This window comes from Rousettus aegyptiacus, unplaced genomic scaffold (genome assembly GCF_014176215.1).
Source record: "Rousettus aegyptiacus isolate mRouAeg1 unplaced genomic scaffold, mRouAeg1.p scaffold_m13_p_16, whole genome shotgun sequence".
NCBI lineage: Eukaryota > Metazoa > Chordata > Mammalia > Chiroptera > Pteropodidae > Rousettus > Rousettus aegyptiacus.
This window is the reverse complement of record NW_023416291.1, coordinates 47,559,611-47,578,044: the sequence shown is the minus strand read 5'-3', so window position 1 is coordinate 47,578,044 and position 18,434 is coordinate 47,559,611. Positions and strand designations below refer to the sequence as shown.

General features: G+C 39.4%; 1 protein-coding gene across 5 annotated transcripts in view; it reads left to right on the top strand.

Moving 5' to 3' along the window:
• KLHL2 (kelch like family member 2) overlaps positions 1-18,434 on the top strand; it is a 91,997-nt gene that overhangs the window by 57,227 nt on the left and 16,336 nt on the right. For all 5 annotated transcript variants that reach the window (XM_016154588.2, XM_036233980.1, XM_036233982.1 and 2 more), the window contains 3 exons: positions 5,744-5,906; positions 13,373-13,482; positions 17,311-17,427. In XM_016154588.2, coding sequence (XP_016010074.1) covers positions 5,744-5,906; positions 13,373-13,482; positions 17,311-17,427 — 390 coding nt within the window. The remainder of the gene's footprint in view (positions 1-5,743; positions 5,907-13,372; positions 13,483-17,310; positions 17,428-18,434) is intronic.

Here is an 18,434-nt window from a genome sequence, read left to right as displayed (position 1 = left end):
AAGCACCTAAAGATCCTGCCGTTTGCTTGAACAAGAAGAGTGATGTATAGGGCTTACTAATTGTTCTACAAAACACTAGCTCGATGATCAGGGGCATTTGAGACTTGTGGTGCTCGGAGGGCAGGCCAGACTGAGGTCGTCTCTGATGACTGGTGGGTGGTAGACTGAATAAATAGCACCCCTTACCCAATTCTGTATCGCCCAATAACTCTGGAGATCCGGAAAGGCATTCCTTTACTTTCTTCTGCTTGACTTTCTTTTAAATAAGGTGATAATTTACATGGTACGTATTCATTATAGAAATTGTAGAAAATAAAAATAAATAAAAGTAAATAGCCTTCACACTACCACTAATCAGAGATGACCTCTGTTAACGGTGGTGGTGTAGTCCTCTAGTCCGATCTCTGTTTATGTGTATATGTTTACAAAAAAAGGGCATCATACTGTAGATTCCGTTTAGAAAGTAGCTTTTTATGCTAAATATATTAGGAACATTTGCTAAGTCATTAAATATTTGTCTGCTGTATCTCTTTTAACACTGCGGAGTATTCAATTTTGTTGATATTATAGAAGTTACTTCATCTGTCTCGTGTTATTGGACATTAAGATCTTCTCAATTTTTGATGCTATAAACAGCACTAAGATATTCTTATTTTTATAGCTAAGTATGTCCACATTCAAGTTCGTTCCAAGTTTGTTCTCCTGGAAGCATGGCTTTTCTGCAGCTAGTTTATTTGGAAAGTGATCTGAGAGAGCAAGTGTGTGAATTGGGGATTTGGATTGGAATGGAGGGAAAACTAATTCAAACCGTGGTATAGATCTGGCCACAGCTAAATGTGACATGTTTATTCTCACCAGGACCTTTTGAGAAGCCTTACGAAATTTGTCTCAGAGTTAGCTGCTTGGGGAATAAAAAGGCGAAGCATTTATCCATCATCTTCCTTTGGATTGTTCTTCATTGGCCCAGGGTGGCTCCACAAGCGGTATTTCCCTGTGTTTTCGGGTGAGGCAAGTGTGAGACCCCAGTGCTCTCTCTGGGTAGGAGGCCAGAGAGAGATATGGTAAGGGCTGGGGTGATGCCCGGCGACGTTAACATTTTCACAGAGGTGATCGAAGCCTGCTTAGACCTGGTTGCTGCCGTGGAGGCTTGGCCAAGAGGTAGAGCTAAGAGGGTTTGCAGTAGGACACAAATGCCCTATACAGATACATTCTAGAAATGGCATTTGTATTTCTGGGTCAAAAGACATCCAAAATTGTATTTCTTTTAAAATACAGACATTCACAAGAGTAGCAAATTAATTTTCATTCAGGTCGATTCATTTATTGGGCACCTAGATATTCTGTTAACCCGAGGGTACCACAGGGAGTAAAACAGATATGACCTTACTGTCATAGGGCGGGTTTGCTTTTGCAGGGAGAGAGACAGTGAACATGGGAGCCAATGCGGAAGATCAGTTTTGATAGTGGTGAGCATTAGGGAGCAAATTAGATGGAGCAGTGCTATTAGTCATGACCTGAAAGGGACCGAGACCATAGAGGGAGCAACCAACGTCTGGTGGAGGGCTCGGGGATAATGTAGAAGAAGGAATGACAGGAGGAAATGTAGGGAGGAGGCTGCAGGAAGGAGACGTGAGGGTCCGGCCCCAAGACAAACCGCCTGCTCTGTGTCTTTTCTTAGGACTCAGCATCCCGGAGAGAGATGTTTCAGCTTTTGGAAAGTGGTCCTCCCTCAGTGTATACACCGTATGAGAATTAATCACGTTTAGATTCTTAGACTATAGCATTAACATTCAGGACATACAACAGATTTAATTGTCCTTTCTTTTGGAATATACTTGAGGATCTTAGAGTGCTTTAGGGTTATTTCAATCAGTCTCAAAGTTAACACTAGTGAAGTATATGGAAAATGAAGCCAATGGAAATTCTCTATTAGATCCTAATTCTATGTGGCTGGGGGTTTATGGTATTAATATAATTCCACCTCACAATAAGAAACAGCACATATTCAACTGCGTCTTTGCTCTATAGAGCTCAAAAAAACTAGTTTTAAAGATATAAATTTATTCTTTAGACCTCTTGATTAGCGTGCCTAAGGTTTCTTTGTGACCTATATAGGAAATTAAGCAACCGCCTCATTATGTTACTAGGTGTTTGCCACATTTGTCACTAATAGTATAGTTTATCCGCTTTGCAGAAAATAAGCAGTGGGGTTATGATAGCCCTGGATTCCTTTTCAGTGACACGTGAAAACCACAGGAATCAGAACGATGTCAGATGTTGAGCGATTACAATATTAAAACCGATCTCTAAAATCATGGTTTTCTAAATTTAGTAATTTGCGTGCCACTGCCGCGATTTGGCTATATTCTGGACTGCCGATACTATTAAACATTTAATGTTTTTCTCTACATTGACTCAATTTTTGCTTAAGTTAATTCGACATGATTTATATTATTAAAATAAATAGAAGGTACCTTTCAAAACATATTCCTATTAACACGAGAATGTTTATCCATGTGCCATCTGAAAGCATTACAGCCACTTTGGTTAATACTGCGCTCATAGCAGACTCGACCTGTTCCATACCAGTTGTGTGACCTTGGGCAAGTTACACAAGTTCTCCAAGCCTTTGTGTTCACTTGTGCGTAATGGGGATAATGGGGTATTATTGCCTGTCAAGTGCTCAGGACAGTGCCTGATGCAGTAATTACTCAATAAATGGAAACAGCTCTAAGTTGCATTGTTAAAATTATTATTTTTATTACTCACAGCATTGGAAATTTAGAAATTAGACAAGCACTTCCATTCTGCACCTTGAGACAGGCTTACGGTAATGGAACAAACAGTAGACAAATTTTTGGTGAATTTGATTATATCTCTAGCTTTCCACTGACCAGCTGTATATGACTTGGTCAAGTCTTTTGCCTCTCTAGGATTTGGTTTCTTCATCAGGCAAATTAGGACGTTTGATTTGAGCTCAAGAATCCAGGTCATAGGCTGCCAGCTATTGAAGTGGATCTGGCTGTGTGATGTGGTTCATCTGACATTTGGAGCGTGTTTTATTTTCTTTTGTTTCTGCTGGCTCTCCAGCTAGTACACAGAGTCATCGAGACGGTTGACGTGGCCCTAGCTGCTTTCCTGCTTTCATCACGGGTGACTGATGGTCACCAGGGGTCATGTCAGTAAATCTGGCCCAATTACTGTTTTTGAGGCTGTATGTAATTAATTTTATAATTATGAGATACTGAAGTTTAGTCCTAGTAAAATTGTGTCATAAAACCAAGGAATTTTTGAAAGATTTTGTGACAAAAGCAGATGAATCAACTCGTTTTATACATTTGACTAACATTTAAGGTATATTTAATACATGGTCGCCGAGCATGGGAACACTTGACTCATCATCGCCATCAATAAAAAATTATACGTGAATTTCTATCTACATGGCCTATAATCAAAATAACTTTTATGTCCTTAGGCTACCTGACTTGTTATATTCTTTCCACATCTGAGATTCTACACTTTTATGAATTTCAGTCTCGTGACAAGGTAGATCTCGATTTGGTAGTGATAATGTTAACATTAATGAAGCAAAATAAAAATTTTAGAGCCTGCTATAGCTTCTTTTTCCGATGGATGTGTATATAAGTGTGGGTGTGTGCATATGTTATAGTATCAACTGATCACTGATTTTTTTTTTCATTTAAGAATATATCATAGAAATTATCCCATTCACATAGTTTCCTCATTCTTTTGAATGACTGCACAGCCGTCCATTGAATGGATGATGACAAGTATCTAACCAGTCTCCTTATGATGGACGTTTAGGCTTCGTTCTAACCTTTGCTATTCGCCACAGTAATGCTCTAACGAATGGCTTGTACATGTGAGATTTTCTGCATATATTAGTCTATCTGTAAATCAAGTCGCTGGATCAGAGGATGGACATTTGTAATTCCGATTGAAATAAACAAATTGCTCTTTGTAGAGGTTGATGAACCAGTGTATACTCCCACCAAAAATGCGTGAACGAGCCTGCTTCTGCCCGGCCACCTTTTCCGCCCAAGTATCTCTGTCCTGAATTCCCAAATTCATGAATGCGACTGTACTACACTGTGTTGCCTCTGGGAAAATGCCGATTAGATGGGTGATCATTAGTATTTGTGCAAATTTCAGAAATTGAATCTTACGCTGAAGACCACTTTCTTAACTATATCCATTTGCTGAATTAAATGGCTGTGCTGTTAAGTAGGCATTGTGGAATGTACTTTACATCACTTCAGAGCTCAATTACACCAGTGCAGAAAATCCTCCAATGTGCAGACTGTCTTCAACTAAAGATATCTCCATGGAGATGCATTCTCATAACATGATGAAACACACTAAACGTATTATACAACACGTTTGGCTATAAACAGCATTATTTACACTTTGCTTAAATTCAGAAGGAAAAGCCATTATCTCTTGATACTATTTTATGTTCAAAAAAAACCCCAAATATTGGTAGTCCTTAATTCATGACTGTTTGGTTGGGTATATATAGGCCCTCACATGTAAGCTTTAAACCTTAGAATTGGAGCTTCTTTGGTTCCTTTAAGGAAATAGAGTAATTTTGTGTTACAGAAAGACAGAAACACACTCTTTCTCTTCCACACCCAGGACTTCTTATGTAGATTTAGGAACATTGTAAAAGATATTCAAAACTATTTCTTTTCTCTTTGGGCTACAGCTTGCTTGGCCTATATGAACATCAATTATAGAGGAAACTTAGATGTTTATTTTTTTTTAATGCTAACATGATTTTTTTTTCTAAAATTAATCATCGTTTTAATAGTTGAGGCTTTTCCCCCTCCCCAGCCTTTTGGCTTTTATAAAAGAATAGCAGATGTTTAAGAACTTCTTCTAATGAATTTTTTTTTCCTAAATTTGACTTTCAAATATGGTCCTTAACATAGCACTGTATTAATTTCACTCGTAAGGAAAAATGTTTCATTATTGACTTCTTTGAAAAGCAGTTATAGTGTTGGATATAGTATTTATAGTGAAGATACTGACTAAACCTCATAGCGTAACCTGTAATTAGCACAGAATTTCTTGAAGTTATTCAAATAAAAATACAAATTAAAAAATTATTATTAGCAATTACCTTTTATGTAGTAAAAGCAAGCACATGTAATACATTTTGGAGACACTACATCTGCTTATAGCCAAAGACTGTTGAATTTAAAATTGTCCTGCCCTCTAAGGAAGGCAGTTCGTTGTATGGTTAAGACAGTGGAAGAACAAAATGAGGCTTGGCTATGGTGTGTATTACTGTGGGCTCACCCCTGCCCCACAGGTCACCGAAGCTCATGACTGCTGGAACTAAGGGAAGATCATTTTCACTGAACCATAGCACCCCCTAGCATCCTAGTAATTTATGTGTTTAAAATGTGAAGGAACATTTCGTTTATGTAAGCATAAAAAAACCATTCAATCTAATACGAGCTAATTTCTCTTATAGTCTTGTAACCAAGAAGAGACCTTTGAAAGACTCCATAGAAATTACGGGGAGTATAAAGAGGCGTCACTCTTTTTATTTTCGCAGATCGTTACACTACTTTTCTACGTATGGATCCAGGTGCAGATCATGAGCGGTGGCTGGACCCCTTATGCCTTACGCGGAAGTTTTAAACAGCTGCGGTGCTTTTCCAGCCAGCTGCCTAAACGTGCTGCTCACTCACGTGTCGCACGTCGTGTGTCGTAGGTGCTCCTGCCAGCAGCTGGTCTGTTGCAGCTACAGGACGTGAAGAAGACGTGCTGTGAGTTTCTGGAATCCCAGCTTCATCCCGTCAACTGCTTGGGCATCCGGGCGTTCGCAGACATGCACGCGTGCACGGACCTCCTGAACAAGGCCAACACCTACGCAGGCAAGTGGCGCGGCCTCGGCCGAGTTTGAGCCCGCAGGAGTGCGGAACGCTTGAGTGCCGGCAGGATTCTGTAGCGATTTCTGGGAAGTCGCGTCCCGTTTCTGGCTTTGGACTTCATATAAATACATGTACAATTCTACAGTGGTACCGCTGCGTAATTGACGCATGCTCATAATATTTTGAGCTTAAAAAACAACCTATAAATTGGTATCGGGCCTAAATTACAGAATAGCTAATTTTATGCAAATAATTAAATCCCTATGTATTTTTCTTTCAAGATTTCAAATTAATAAGCATGAAAGAAATTGTTTATATATGAAAATTAAGTCATTTTTTCTTTTTTTTTTTTTTTTTTTTTTTACATTTTTCTCTTGCATCCATGAAAACAATCTTGTTGCTTAAAAGTCTTCAGAGCAATGAAATTTAGATACTTTTGGGTGGAGTAAAAACGTAGGTCCAAGATAGGCAGCCGTATCCTTAGACAGTAGCTTCTAGAACCTTGTGCCGGCATCCTCTCCCTGTGGCAGAGGGAGCAGGGCTTCTCACTGTTGTCAAGGAAGCTATCCCTCGGTTGCTATGTAGGACCCTCAGGTCCCCCATCTCTCAGTTGGAGAGGAGAATTCTTACAGCTTTGAGTGTAGCTAAAGTACTCGAAAGTAACCAGTAATTTATTTTGCTCTGAGTTTGTAAACATTTAAAAAATACATATTAAAAATGATTATGAGGAAGGTTTTATTTATTTTTTTAACCATCTTTCTGGAAGGTAAGCCTTGTGGAAGTTACAAGCCATCATCACTGCTCTGTATCTTTGAGACTCGATAAAAACAGTAACTATAAGACCATCCATAACCACTGCCCTGTAATGATCTCTGAAACCCCTACTTCTTCTAATCTTCAAATGCAAGAGCCCCTCGTCTAAACTCTGCTCTGTCATGTTTACTCTGATAGTAAGGGACATTTTGGTACACAGACCTGGGTAAGGGGTGTGTGTGTGTGTGTGTGTGTGTGTGTGTGTGTGTGTGTGTAAAACATTGGAGAGAAGTAGTGCTAGAATTTCTATTGCATTTATCAAGGAAATAATGGTATAAGGTGGTTAGTCCAAAACAAAACAAAACAAAACACAACACAGTGCTTCTGTAGAACATAGTAGGTCCAAGTTTGAACTTTACAGATTTCTGTAGTGTGGCCTGATTGGGTTAACTGCCCCTTGTAAAATTGTTTCAGTAGGAAAATGTGATCTGAATTCCAGAAAGCTTATTTATGGATGAACTTTTAGAACACAACCCTTATGTCAGTTGGGGAATGCCTAGACTGTGTAATGATATTCTTGTAATCCTTTTGAGTGGGAGGAGGCATTTTAAGAAAAACCGAAGACAAATTTAAATTCATTGATGTGTACCCATCCAACCAATTCTGTTCTTCAGCTAAGGAGAAAATATTCCTTCTAAATCCATAAGACCCATTAACTGCTAGACATAACGTGCCTGTTATAAGTGATTTATATTAGGAAAACCAAGGAGGCTTATATATTTTTTGATAGTTTTTCTGCATAAAGCAATTACTTTTTTAACATTATATCTTTTTTGGGCTGCTGCTTGTCTCGAAAGTGTTTGACAAATGTTGCTACTGACTCAAGAGAAAGAGGGGCTGGGAAGGAATGAATAAAGCAGGATTGATGTGAAACACGCTCATGCACAGATTACATGATGTACCGGAACTCTTAGTTTTACTCATATCAGAGCCAGCTCACTTACTGTGTTTTAGAAGATGATTAGATTTTGGTCTTTTTCTTATTTAAAACCTTCAATTTATGAATAAAATACGAACAATTTTCCACTAAAATTGGGACACCTCTTTTTTTAATTTGTAGAGTTCTTCGTAATTATACAAAGACTTTTTCATGGAAAAATTGTCACTTTCACAAAATTATAAAGAAAAATTTGTTTTTTTAAATTTTTAGTGCACTGTATTTTAAATTAAAGTCTAGTCTTAAATGATGTTCTACTGTTATACATGCTTTCACATCTTTTATTTACTTGAGTTTCTTAAGTTTACAAGCAATATTTTATAATGCCATTTATTGTGAAAAATTTCACACCTAAAAAAATAGAATAATATTCATCATCCAGCTTTTTTTTTTATTATTTAATTAGTTTTTTTTTTTTTTTATAGTGACATTGTATCTTCCCACATTAAGCATTGTCAGCTCCTGGATAATCTTGTTTCTGCTAAACCTCTCTTTATTTCCCCTCCTCTGATACTGTTTTTTACATGTAAACTTTAATGGAGTCTAATATACATATGGAAAAGGACACAAATCATTAAGTCTATAGCTTGATAAATTTTTGCATCCTCTTGTATCATTTTTGAAGCAATTCTGTTATACTATTACATCTATATAATTTTAAACAAAGAAAATTACAGTGACCAACCTTATATAACGAAGCCATTTCTGTGTCTTCGGCGTATTCATAACTAGTTCAACAAACTTTCTAAAAGAAATAGTCCAGTAAAATACTAAAAACAGTTGTTCTTCCTAGTGAAAATATCTGATTGTTTTTATATATTAAGCAAATAAGAAGTGGAGAGTTAGGAGTCCATACAGGAAAATGGTCATAGCTCTCTTTTTCTGCTATAAACAAATTATTGTGTTTTAGCTCCTTCCTTGCTCCTTTCTTTTTACAATTCAAGCACTTTATGTGTTTAGAAAATCTACCCAAATTTCTATATTACTTTCAAGGTCAAGAGCATGTGAAAAGATCTGAGGGAGTAAAGGGGGACAGTGGCAAGGAAGTTAATATCTTACTTTTCTATCCCTGTCATAGGTAGCGGGATAAGTAGGGGCTGCGACAGGTCTATCTAGGCAAGAAAGTAGGAAAGGAAGAAGTAAAGAACAGCAGAAGAGTTATACATAGACACATGCGTACGTACGTACATACAGAAAGAAGAAGGAAGGAGAAAGAGGAGCGGAGGGAGAGAGGATGGAAAGGAAAGAACCTGTATCATCTCAGGATGCTCTCGGACCCAAGGTGTGGCTGCGCGTAGCAGACTGAAACTTTCCTTATCCTTTGAGAGCTTACTGGAGATCCTGGCCCTACGATCTGCGTCATTCCTTTCTCTCGCAGATTGGAAATGAGCTCACTGGTTTTCATTATAATTAAATCGTACAGGCGAAATGAAAGTATTAAAGTATTCCGTGAAAATCTCTTCTATGGACTTGTGCTTATTTTTCATAATCTCATCATCTTCAGAGAAAGGAAAGATCTGAGAAACTGAGGGGGGACAGTAGAGAGTCTGAGCGGGGAGGGTGTGGAATTCCTGCTGGCCATCCTGTTGTCCTTGTGGGCTTAGCAGGACCCTGCTGGCAGTCACAGCCGGCTCGCGTGGGCCCGGCTGCTTCTCTAGGGCGTGTAGTGCACAGCTTCACACCAGTAACAAAAGAGGGTGACCGCCCAGCCAAGTTAAATGACCTGCATGTAGAGGCGTGGTGTTCTGGACCGCAGTCAGCCTTTGTTCTACTACTGAGTAATTTTCTTAGCTGAAAAGCTGTACAAAATTACTCTTTGCTTCTTATGTAAAGATGGAATTTTTACATCTAACTCCAAGCGTGTAGATGTTTGGAGAACGCTGGTTTGTGGACCTTTTTATTTTGCATGTGTTTTGACTGGTGTCCATATTTTAACTATTTCCCCCAAATCATTAAAACCTTTGTTTTGAGCATTTTTGCCAGGCTGAAAATATACAGGAGATCAAAGCTGAACCCACGATTTTTGATGAATTTTAATAGTCCCAGCAAAAGAGTCTTTGGGAAGTTAGATTTTAATTTCAACTATGAATTTTATTTAATTTTCCTCATTGATAAACAAAAGTTGCCTGAATGGTAAAAATTTCTAATAAATTTAAGGGAAATAATAATTTCAGATTTTTAGGCATTTTTACGTCTCACCTTCCCTACAATAAAAATTGGAGAAGCGACTTAGTATCAGTTCTAATTGACTTTTGGGCAAATTTGCAGCATCATCGGCAAGCCAGCGCTCTTGGTAAAATTCCGGGGTTGATAAACACTCAGCATTGCTCGGTCACAGAATTACCTGCAGCCAAGCCCTCTTTTCTAGGCACCGATGTGGCCTTCACGCCCCATTCTCTTCTTGCCCTTAACCCTTTTCTATGTCCTAGGCCTCTTTGGCACATACCTTGTCCTTCCCCTCCCCATACTTCATTTCTCCTGCCACCAGCGACTTCCAGATCTGTACCGTCGACTCCCTCGAGACCCCCTTGCATGGTTCCTTCTGGCCACCATCTTTCCTCCACGAACCCACTTGCCTCCTTAGACCACGATTCCAGGGCATGTGGCACCTTGTTGGTATTTGGGACTCCCGCGCTTCGTCCTTTGCGTTGACCATATTTTTTACGTCTCCTGCACTGATGTTTCTTTATATATACACGTGCTTTCTGGTTCCAGTTCTCCCAGTCATCTCTTGGCTGCTCAGCTTACACCCACTGGTCAGTCATTTCAGAGCTACCCTCTTTAGGTGCCCGCCTTTGCCCACGCTGCTGTGGGCGATGACAGCCTCAGTCCTGTTTAACCCCTGCTTCTTGCAAGTGGTTTGCAGGCCAGCCGTCGTTAACTCACACCCAAATTTAGCATATTTCGATTATTCCTTATTCTCTGTAAAAGCAGTTCTTATAACGTTTTCTTCCTCGATCAATTTACTTCAATCATTTCCCACTCTTCTGTAATTTAGGCTAGGAATCACTTACCGGGGTAAACATCTGTCAAAACAAGCCCGTGGTTTTGAAAGCTGCCCTCTCAAACTTGTTGAGAGAGTGGTTTTAATAATGGTATTACTAGCCTTGACTATGTCATATGCATACCAAAGAATAGACGCTGATTATTCAGCAGTCTATTGCAATGTTAATTGACTGATACAAAAGATTCTTTCTTCAGAGAGTGCGGAAAGCATTTGATCTACTGCACTTCTTGACTGGATTCATGCTGACTTAAATGACACGTCTTAGAAGAATTAATCATTTTTATATTCTTGCATTCATTACGGTCCTCATTTATGCCCTAGGAAACGACATGCAGTCTCCTCGCTCTGCCTCGGTGACAGTTTTTCCAGCTGAGATGCGTGAGCCGTTTTCAGGTTTCACCAGAGCTGTCTGTGTTCACGGAGCTGCTGGAGATAGAGATGTGAATTGTTTCCCCCTCGAGTCTAACAGTATTCAGAATCAGAGAATCATAGAGTGTTTGCACTTGAAGGGAACCTCAGCAGTTATCTGGTCTAAGACTTTCATTTTATTAATTAGGAAAATGAAGACCAGAGATAGTTTAATTTCCTGAAAACTTTAATGTCCTGTCTTTCAAGGATGAGCTGTTTGTAGATGTAAAATACTATTGTTATCCATGCACTTATCCTCACATCTCAGATGAGAAACTAGATGGAGTACAGAGGAATTACAGGAACCCCACCTGGCATTTAAGTTTAATCAAAAAGGTGCTTGGTGTTTAGAAATTGAGTAGGGCACTTTGTACCTTATCACAGCGTACATACAAAACAGAACAAGCAAAACTCTGGACTTCTATATTGATTTCACTAGACTTAATTTAGGTTGAGGGACCTGACCTTATACTTAGTATGACAAATCCTAGGGATTGCCTTTTATTTCTTGATAAGCTTATTTTATTTGCAGGAAGGAAGCAAACAGGAAAAATAAATACTTCTAGAGAATCCTTATGTAATATAGAAGGAAGCATACATATATCTATGTTATGTATGTATAGTATATGTTTAACGCATGTTGCATGTTTATGGCATCGTCTGAAACACTGGGAGTTACGCTCTATTGCAGTTATGGGATATGTTCAGAGTAATGCAACTGATTATTCAATGCCAGTATGACTGGATCAGCTCTACTCAATGGCAGCGGTAAACCAGTAAAGGCAAATGGCTAATGTCACAGCGAAAGCTCTGTGCTAGCAACAGAGTAATCTGTCAACATGTGAGTGAAAGGATTGGAAACAATAGTTGAGGTTGGTAGCAGAGTAATCACAAGGGTAACGAAGATAGGAGGTGATCGAGGCAAGGTTGTGGCTATGGAAGCTAACCCCGGACATGCATAGAGGAAACAGGATACATTCTGGTGTGACCTGCCCTTTAGCATTAAATTTTAGGTAAATGCTTTGTTGGTGCATTTGAGCGTGTATGTTTTCTGCCAGTGTGCAGTACCTGCTAATTTTGACAGTACCTTACTGAGGTATGGTGAGCCAAATAATTCATTCAATGAAAGGGAAGAATTGCCCATCTTGGCTTTGTGCAAGTATTAGTCTTGTATCGTCCAAACCAATCCAGAGAGTTTTAGTTGATTGTATATTCAACAGCAGTCAAAAATATAACCATGTTGCAAAGAATATAATATGCTTATCACATTCTGGTATGCCCAAGTAAGACCATACCTATGAAACTGAGTTCATTTTCAGGTTACATATTTTGAGAGAGACTAAAGAACTGAATCCCTGAGAAAGCCTCAGAATCTCTAGCAGGGCTGGTGGAAGGTATCGCTCTCCTGAAGACAGTCAGTAAAGACTGGAGGAGGTGACTGCTACTTCAAATGCAAACACGCCATTGCAAAACTCCAGAGACCAGAAAAAATGAAGGACACAGAGCACCGCTAAAGGATCACAAGAATCTTCCAGTAGCTGAACCCAAAGACTTGGAGATCTGTCATCTACCCAGCAGAGACTTCAAAATAGCTATTGTACAGAAGCTCACTGAGCTACAAGAAAACATAGAAAGGCAATTCAACAAAATCGAGGGAACACTACATGAACAAAAGGGGGAAGTTTAACAAAGAGAAATCATAAAAAGTCCCAAGAAGAAAAAGTGGAGTGGCAGAATTCGGTGAATGAAATGAAGAACGCAGTAGAGAACATCAGCGACAGCCTGGGTCAAGCAGAAGAAAGAAACAGTGAGCTTAAAGATGGGAACTTCTAAACCGTCCGTTCAGAGGAAGACAAAGGAAAAAGATTGACAAGCAGTAAGAAAGCCTAGGAGACCTGTGGGATACCATCAGAAGGACCCATTTGTGAACCATCAGAGTTCTAGAAATAGAAGGGGACAGAAAGCGCATTTAAAGAAATAATGGTTGACAGCTTCCCAAATCTGCAAATAGATTTGGATGTTCAAGTTCAGGAAACTCACAGGTCACCAGTCAAAATCAACTCAAGCGCCTGCCTTCATTCTTTTGTATGCGGATATCTAGTTTCCTCAACATTATTTGTCGAAGAAACTGTTGGTTTCCCATTGAGGAGTCTTGGCACCCATGTCTGAATCTTTACTTTGAGGGAGTGCAGCTGGTTTTCTCATTCTGGGGTTAGATTAAGAAAATCTTCTTTTTTAAGGCAGTTGGAAACTAATGATAATGGATTGTTAGTGTTAATAGATTTTCTTTTACCTTCCTAACAGAGCAGCATTTTGCAGATGTTGTACTTAGTGAAGAATTTCTCAACCTGGGCATTGAACAAGTGTGCAGCTTAATCTCAAGTGACAAACTTACTATTTCCTCAGAAGAGAAGGTAGGTTTATATTTCTTTTCTTAGGGTACAGTGTGTAGTATTTTTTTTTTCTTTATTTCACTTTGTTTGGTAACTTTGTGATCCTATATGTGTAGCGCCAACCAGTGATCTTTGATCTGGAAGTTAAGAAACTCGGCTAGCTAGTTGACTTATTGATCGCCTGTGTAAGTTCCTGTTTCTTCTCTCCTTCAGAAGTTCCCTTAACTCCCAGACATTAGAGTTTCGTACTTGACCTTCACAGCAAGAGCTTGCACACATGAAATGGTCTTAAACAAGTATATTTTGGGAACTGGATTCCTTCCCACAACTAGATGCCTTTGAGAATTGTGATCTAAAATGCACTATTTCTCAAACCAAAGTCATTTCCCCATCACGTAAGTTGGGAGAAGTTACTCCAGTGACAAACTTTAGCTGCTTCCACACCAAACGTCCTTGAACCTCCTTTTGCTTTAGACTGTGTTCGCTGTTCCTCACTTCCCAGCCCTACCAGCCCTCTGTCCTCGCTTCCAGAGTGCTATGCAGCCGCTTCATCTGCTTCTAGCCTCCGTCTCTCCACATGTGGGGTTGCCTTCGTCAGCCACCTGCACCTTTCGTATAGGTGGAGGGCGAAGCTTCTCTTAGTGGGGTTTTGAATAGGTTTCGTCGCCCATGGGAATCAGGGCACAAGTTTGTGAATCCAATGCGTTTGGAGGAAGTAAAACTGGAGCTTGTCCTTTGTGTGCTTCGCATGCGAAGTCTTTCAAGCTTTAGTCCTGTTCCTCAGGGCCATTCAATCTACCTGAGAGTAGAAAGACACAGTGACTATTATATTTACCATATGAAAAAAAATATGTGAGAATTGGCTGTGAGATGTGTAACCTTCGCACTTTAGAAATACAGAGGAGAGGAAGACATCACTGTTCACATTTTAATAGACAAATTTTGGGTGCCCGCATGTACAAGGCCTCCCTTAGAATCCTGGATACAAGAAGATTAACAAAATAGAAGTCTTTGGCATAGACCACAGGGACAGCCGGTGGGTGGGGTAGATGATTACAGAATGCTGGAGATGGTCCTGTAGGAGCCTTTTTATCATTTCTGGGATGGGAGTTCAGCTTGGCTCAGATATGTGACCCTGACTTTTTAAAAATGAGTATGAGTGTGCCAGGGAAATAGGGAAGGGCGTTCCAGGAAGGAGGAATAGAGTATGCAGGTGTAAAGAGGTGTGAAAGATTAATTGTATGTAGTTGGTTCAATATGAATAGAGTTTGAAATGCGTTCGGCAGAGCGATCAGAGATAAGATGGGAAGGTGGCATAATAAAATATCTTCTTAGCCATGTTAAAGAAAATCGACTTTATCCGAGTGATGAAGAACTTTGGAAGGGTTTGAAGCACTGGGAGGCTACCATCAGAATGCCTGCCTTACAGAAGTGTCACGAAGGCTCTTCTCATTTTCTTTCGCTGCATGACAAGCCACTCCAAAATGCAGTGACAAAACAATAAGCATTTGATTATGCTTACAATTCTGTGGGCAGAATTCATGTAGGTCACATAGGGATAGTACGTCTCTGCTCTGCAGTGTCTGGGGCTTCCGCTGGGGTGGTTTGAACGGCAGGGGAGAGTTGACATGGTTCCGCTGGAGCCATCTGTCTGCGGCTTCAGTCCTCCTGCACACGGCATCTTGTGTGTCTGAAATATGCCATATGGCTCCTTCATTCACTCCTCTGACTCCTGGGCTGGGATATCTCTCTCCTTCTCCTTCTCTTCTCTCCTGCCTTCTCTTCCTCTCTGTGGCCAGCTTGGGTTTCTCATAGCGTGGTGATCGAGTTCAAGTAATCAAACTTCTTAACATGATAGGATTTCAAGAGGCCAGAGTGAAAGCCGAAAGGCTTCTGATGACCCAGTGCCAGAAGTCACACGATGCCGGGGCCCACCACTTTCTATGGGTTATACAAGGCCAGCTTAGATTTTCGGCGGGAGTCTACCTCATAAGGCGTGGAAACCGGGAGATGTGGTTTATTAGGGGACCATCTTTGGAGACTGGCTATTACACTGGTGGTGTGCAGAATGGACCAAAAGTGGGGTGAGCGTGAGGTAGGGGGAGGTTGAAGTCATGCCCATGAGCACTGGGATCCGATGGAGAAAGGTAGAAACGGGTGGAGAAGACAAGACAGCCGAGAAGCAGTAATGGAACTGACAGGTGCCTCTGCCTCTTGGCACCTGGCATGTAGAGGTGCTGAGTAAATATTTGCTGACTGAATGAATTAAAGAGGCGTGCTAATTATAATATAGATTAGTTTTAGTTTCTTGCTCTATTCCTGCATCAAAATAATCTATTTTTTGCTTCCTATAATCCATTTACATATGATCAGACATTTTCTACAACTCTTTAAAGATTATTGGGTTATATATTCCTCTGTCTAGAAGGAAATTATGTAATCAGATACTGTCCTCATATTAACTTATTAGCTTTTTCGAAGGCATGTGCTATAAGTTATAATGCCCCTATTTAGTTTTTTTAATTCAAAATATTACATTTTAATATATTTTACTATTGTGACAAAAGAGAGTTTTAATCTGTTTTTCAGATCCTTAATTTAGAAGTTAATGGTCCAACAATTGTTTGTAAATCTAGAGAAAAAGCCAAAAATGACTTGTTTTTAAGAATGCACGATTTTTGTCCCAGAATATCACTTAGATTTATTATTTTGAGTGCTTTACTCCAAAGAGACTTGAGATATGAATCTAAGTAAATAGAACCAAAATCAGTTTGGAAAAGTTATCAGCAAATCAGATCACATATCATCAGATTATCACAGTTGCTACTCAGGTTCAGGAAGATTAGCGTGCTTGGTGAAACGCTTACTAAATACCAAATGAAGAATAGTCACTACATACATAAAGCACTAAAGTACCATTAACATATTTATTAAATTAAAAGTCGAACTACCGTAGGATCCCTAATCCCACTCCTGGGTATATTTCCAAAAGAAGTGAAAAGAGGATCTGGAAGAGGCATCTGTCTGTATTCCCATGTTCATTGCAGCATTATTTACAATAGCCACGATGTGGAAATAATAGAGTGTCCGTCAATAGATGAATGGATAAAGAAGATGTGGTTTTACATATATAACAGAATATTACTTAACCGCGAGAAAGAAGGAAATACTCCTTCTGTGACAACATGGACCTTGAGAGCATTATGCTAAGTGGAGTAAGTCAGACGGAGAAAGACAGATGCTGTGTAATATAACCTGTGTGTGGGATCTAACTAAGGTGAACTAGAAACTGATGTGGTTGTTGCCAGAGGCCGGGTGGTGAGGGCGATGAAGAGACATTGATCGAAGCACTAAAACTTCCAGTTGTAGGATGAATCAGTTCTGGGGCTCTAACGTGCAACGTGGTGATGATAGTTAACGATACTGTATTGTGTACTTGAAAGTTGCTAAGAGTAGATCTGAAATGTTCTCACCACAAAAAATGTGATAATTTTTTGACGTAATGGAGGGCCTAGATAAGGCTATGGTGGTAATCATTTTGCAATACATAAATATATCAACATCTGAAGGTCGTACACCTTAAACTTACACGTTATCTGTCAATTGTGTCTCAATAAAGGCAGAAAAAAAAATAAAGTACTTACAAAATACCAAATGAACAAAAGCAAGAAATCGAGTGAGTGGCTTTTTAAGAACATCGCAAGTTAGGATTTTGAAAAAAAAAAAAAAAAATTAGGCCGTGGATTAAACTTGGAGGCCTTAGCAGGAGTTGTGTTATGAAATGTGATCTTACTATTTTTATCCAGATGCCTTGGTACAAAACTCATGACTTATTTTTCTTTTCCCCAGGTATTTGAAGCAGTAATAGCTTGGGTGAACCATGACAAGGATGTGAGGCAAGAATTTATGGCTCGGCTGATGGAACACGTACGGTTACCTTTGCTCCCTCGGGAATATTTAGTTCAGGTAAAAAACATACGCGAAACACGTGACTACTCACAGCACCACGTCCCTGGGCCGGCCACGTAGAGATCCCTGTTGCAGAATGGCAGGCGCTACAGAATACAGATCCGTGGGATGCGGGACAGAAGGCCGTAAAGTCACCCGCAGCCCTTGGCAGCTGCCCTTGCTTGAGCTGCTGCCCATTCTCGAAAATTTGCTTCCCTCTAATTTAGGTCGGCGAGTACTAGAGCTTAGGGAGGGGGGACTTGCGGTCAAATAGTCCATGTAAATACCTGCACCCATGGCTCTTGAGTCACTAACCGCATCTTCTTTGTTGTCTTTTTGATAGCCTCTTTCGATTGCCTTGCAGAAATGGAATTTCAACATTCCATCCAAATACTGTGTAATTCTTACTTCATAATTTCACAGTGGCATGTGTTTCATTTCTATATTTTGAAGCTGAGGAAAACCAGGTTATTTGAAAAAAAAATAGGAATAAATGGATCTTTAGTAGCTACTGAACAAGTTTTAAATTCACTTTATTATTATCAGCATCCTAGTAGGAACATTTCCACATTTTAAAAATTGGAACCATTTGAAGAAACAGTTCTTTATTGAGAGATTAGATTTGAGCGTTTTAAGAATTCTCGAAGCCTCGTTTGTTGTGTTCTGTGTAAGCGTTGGTACTCTGCTGTTAAGAAAACGAACTGAAAAACCCTGCCCTACGTTTGGGGTCAGAGATAGCAAGTTCAAGACTTATTTGTGTAGGCACATTGTAGTAAAGTGATTTGAATCCCTTTTCTGAATATTTGATTCGCCATCTTGAGTTTGAAAAAGGTTATCTTTAATTTATTAGTATAGCCTACCCCGCCTAAAGGACTCATATCTAATTATTTCCTTTTTTTCTTACCTTTTGGCTTGATATTTAAAGATAAGAAATAGGTGGGTATAATGTTATATGAAAATTATTCTATAGCTGACACTGAGGTATATAATTTTCATTAACAATTCTTTTCTTTATTACATGTATT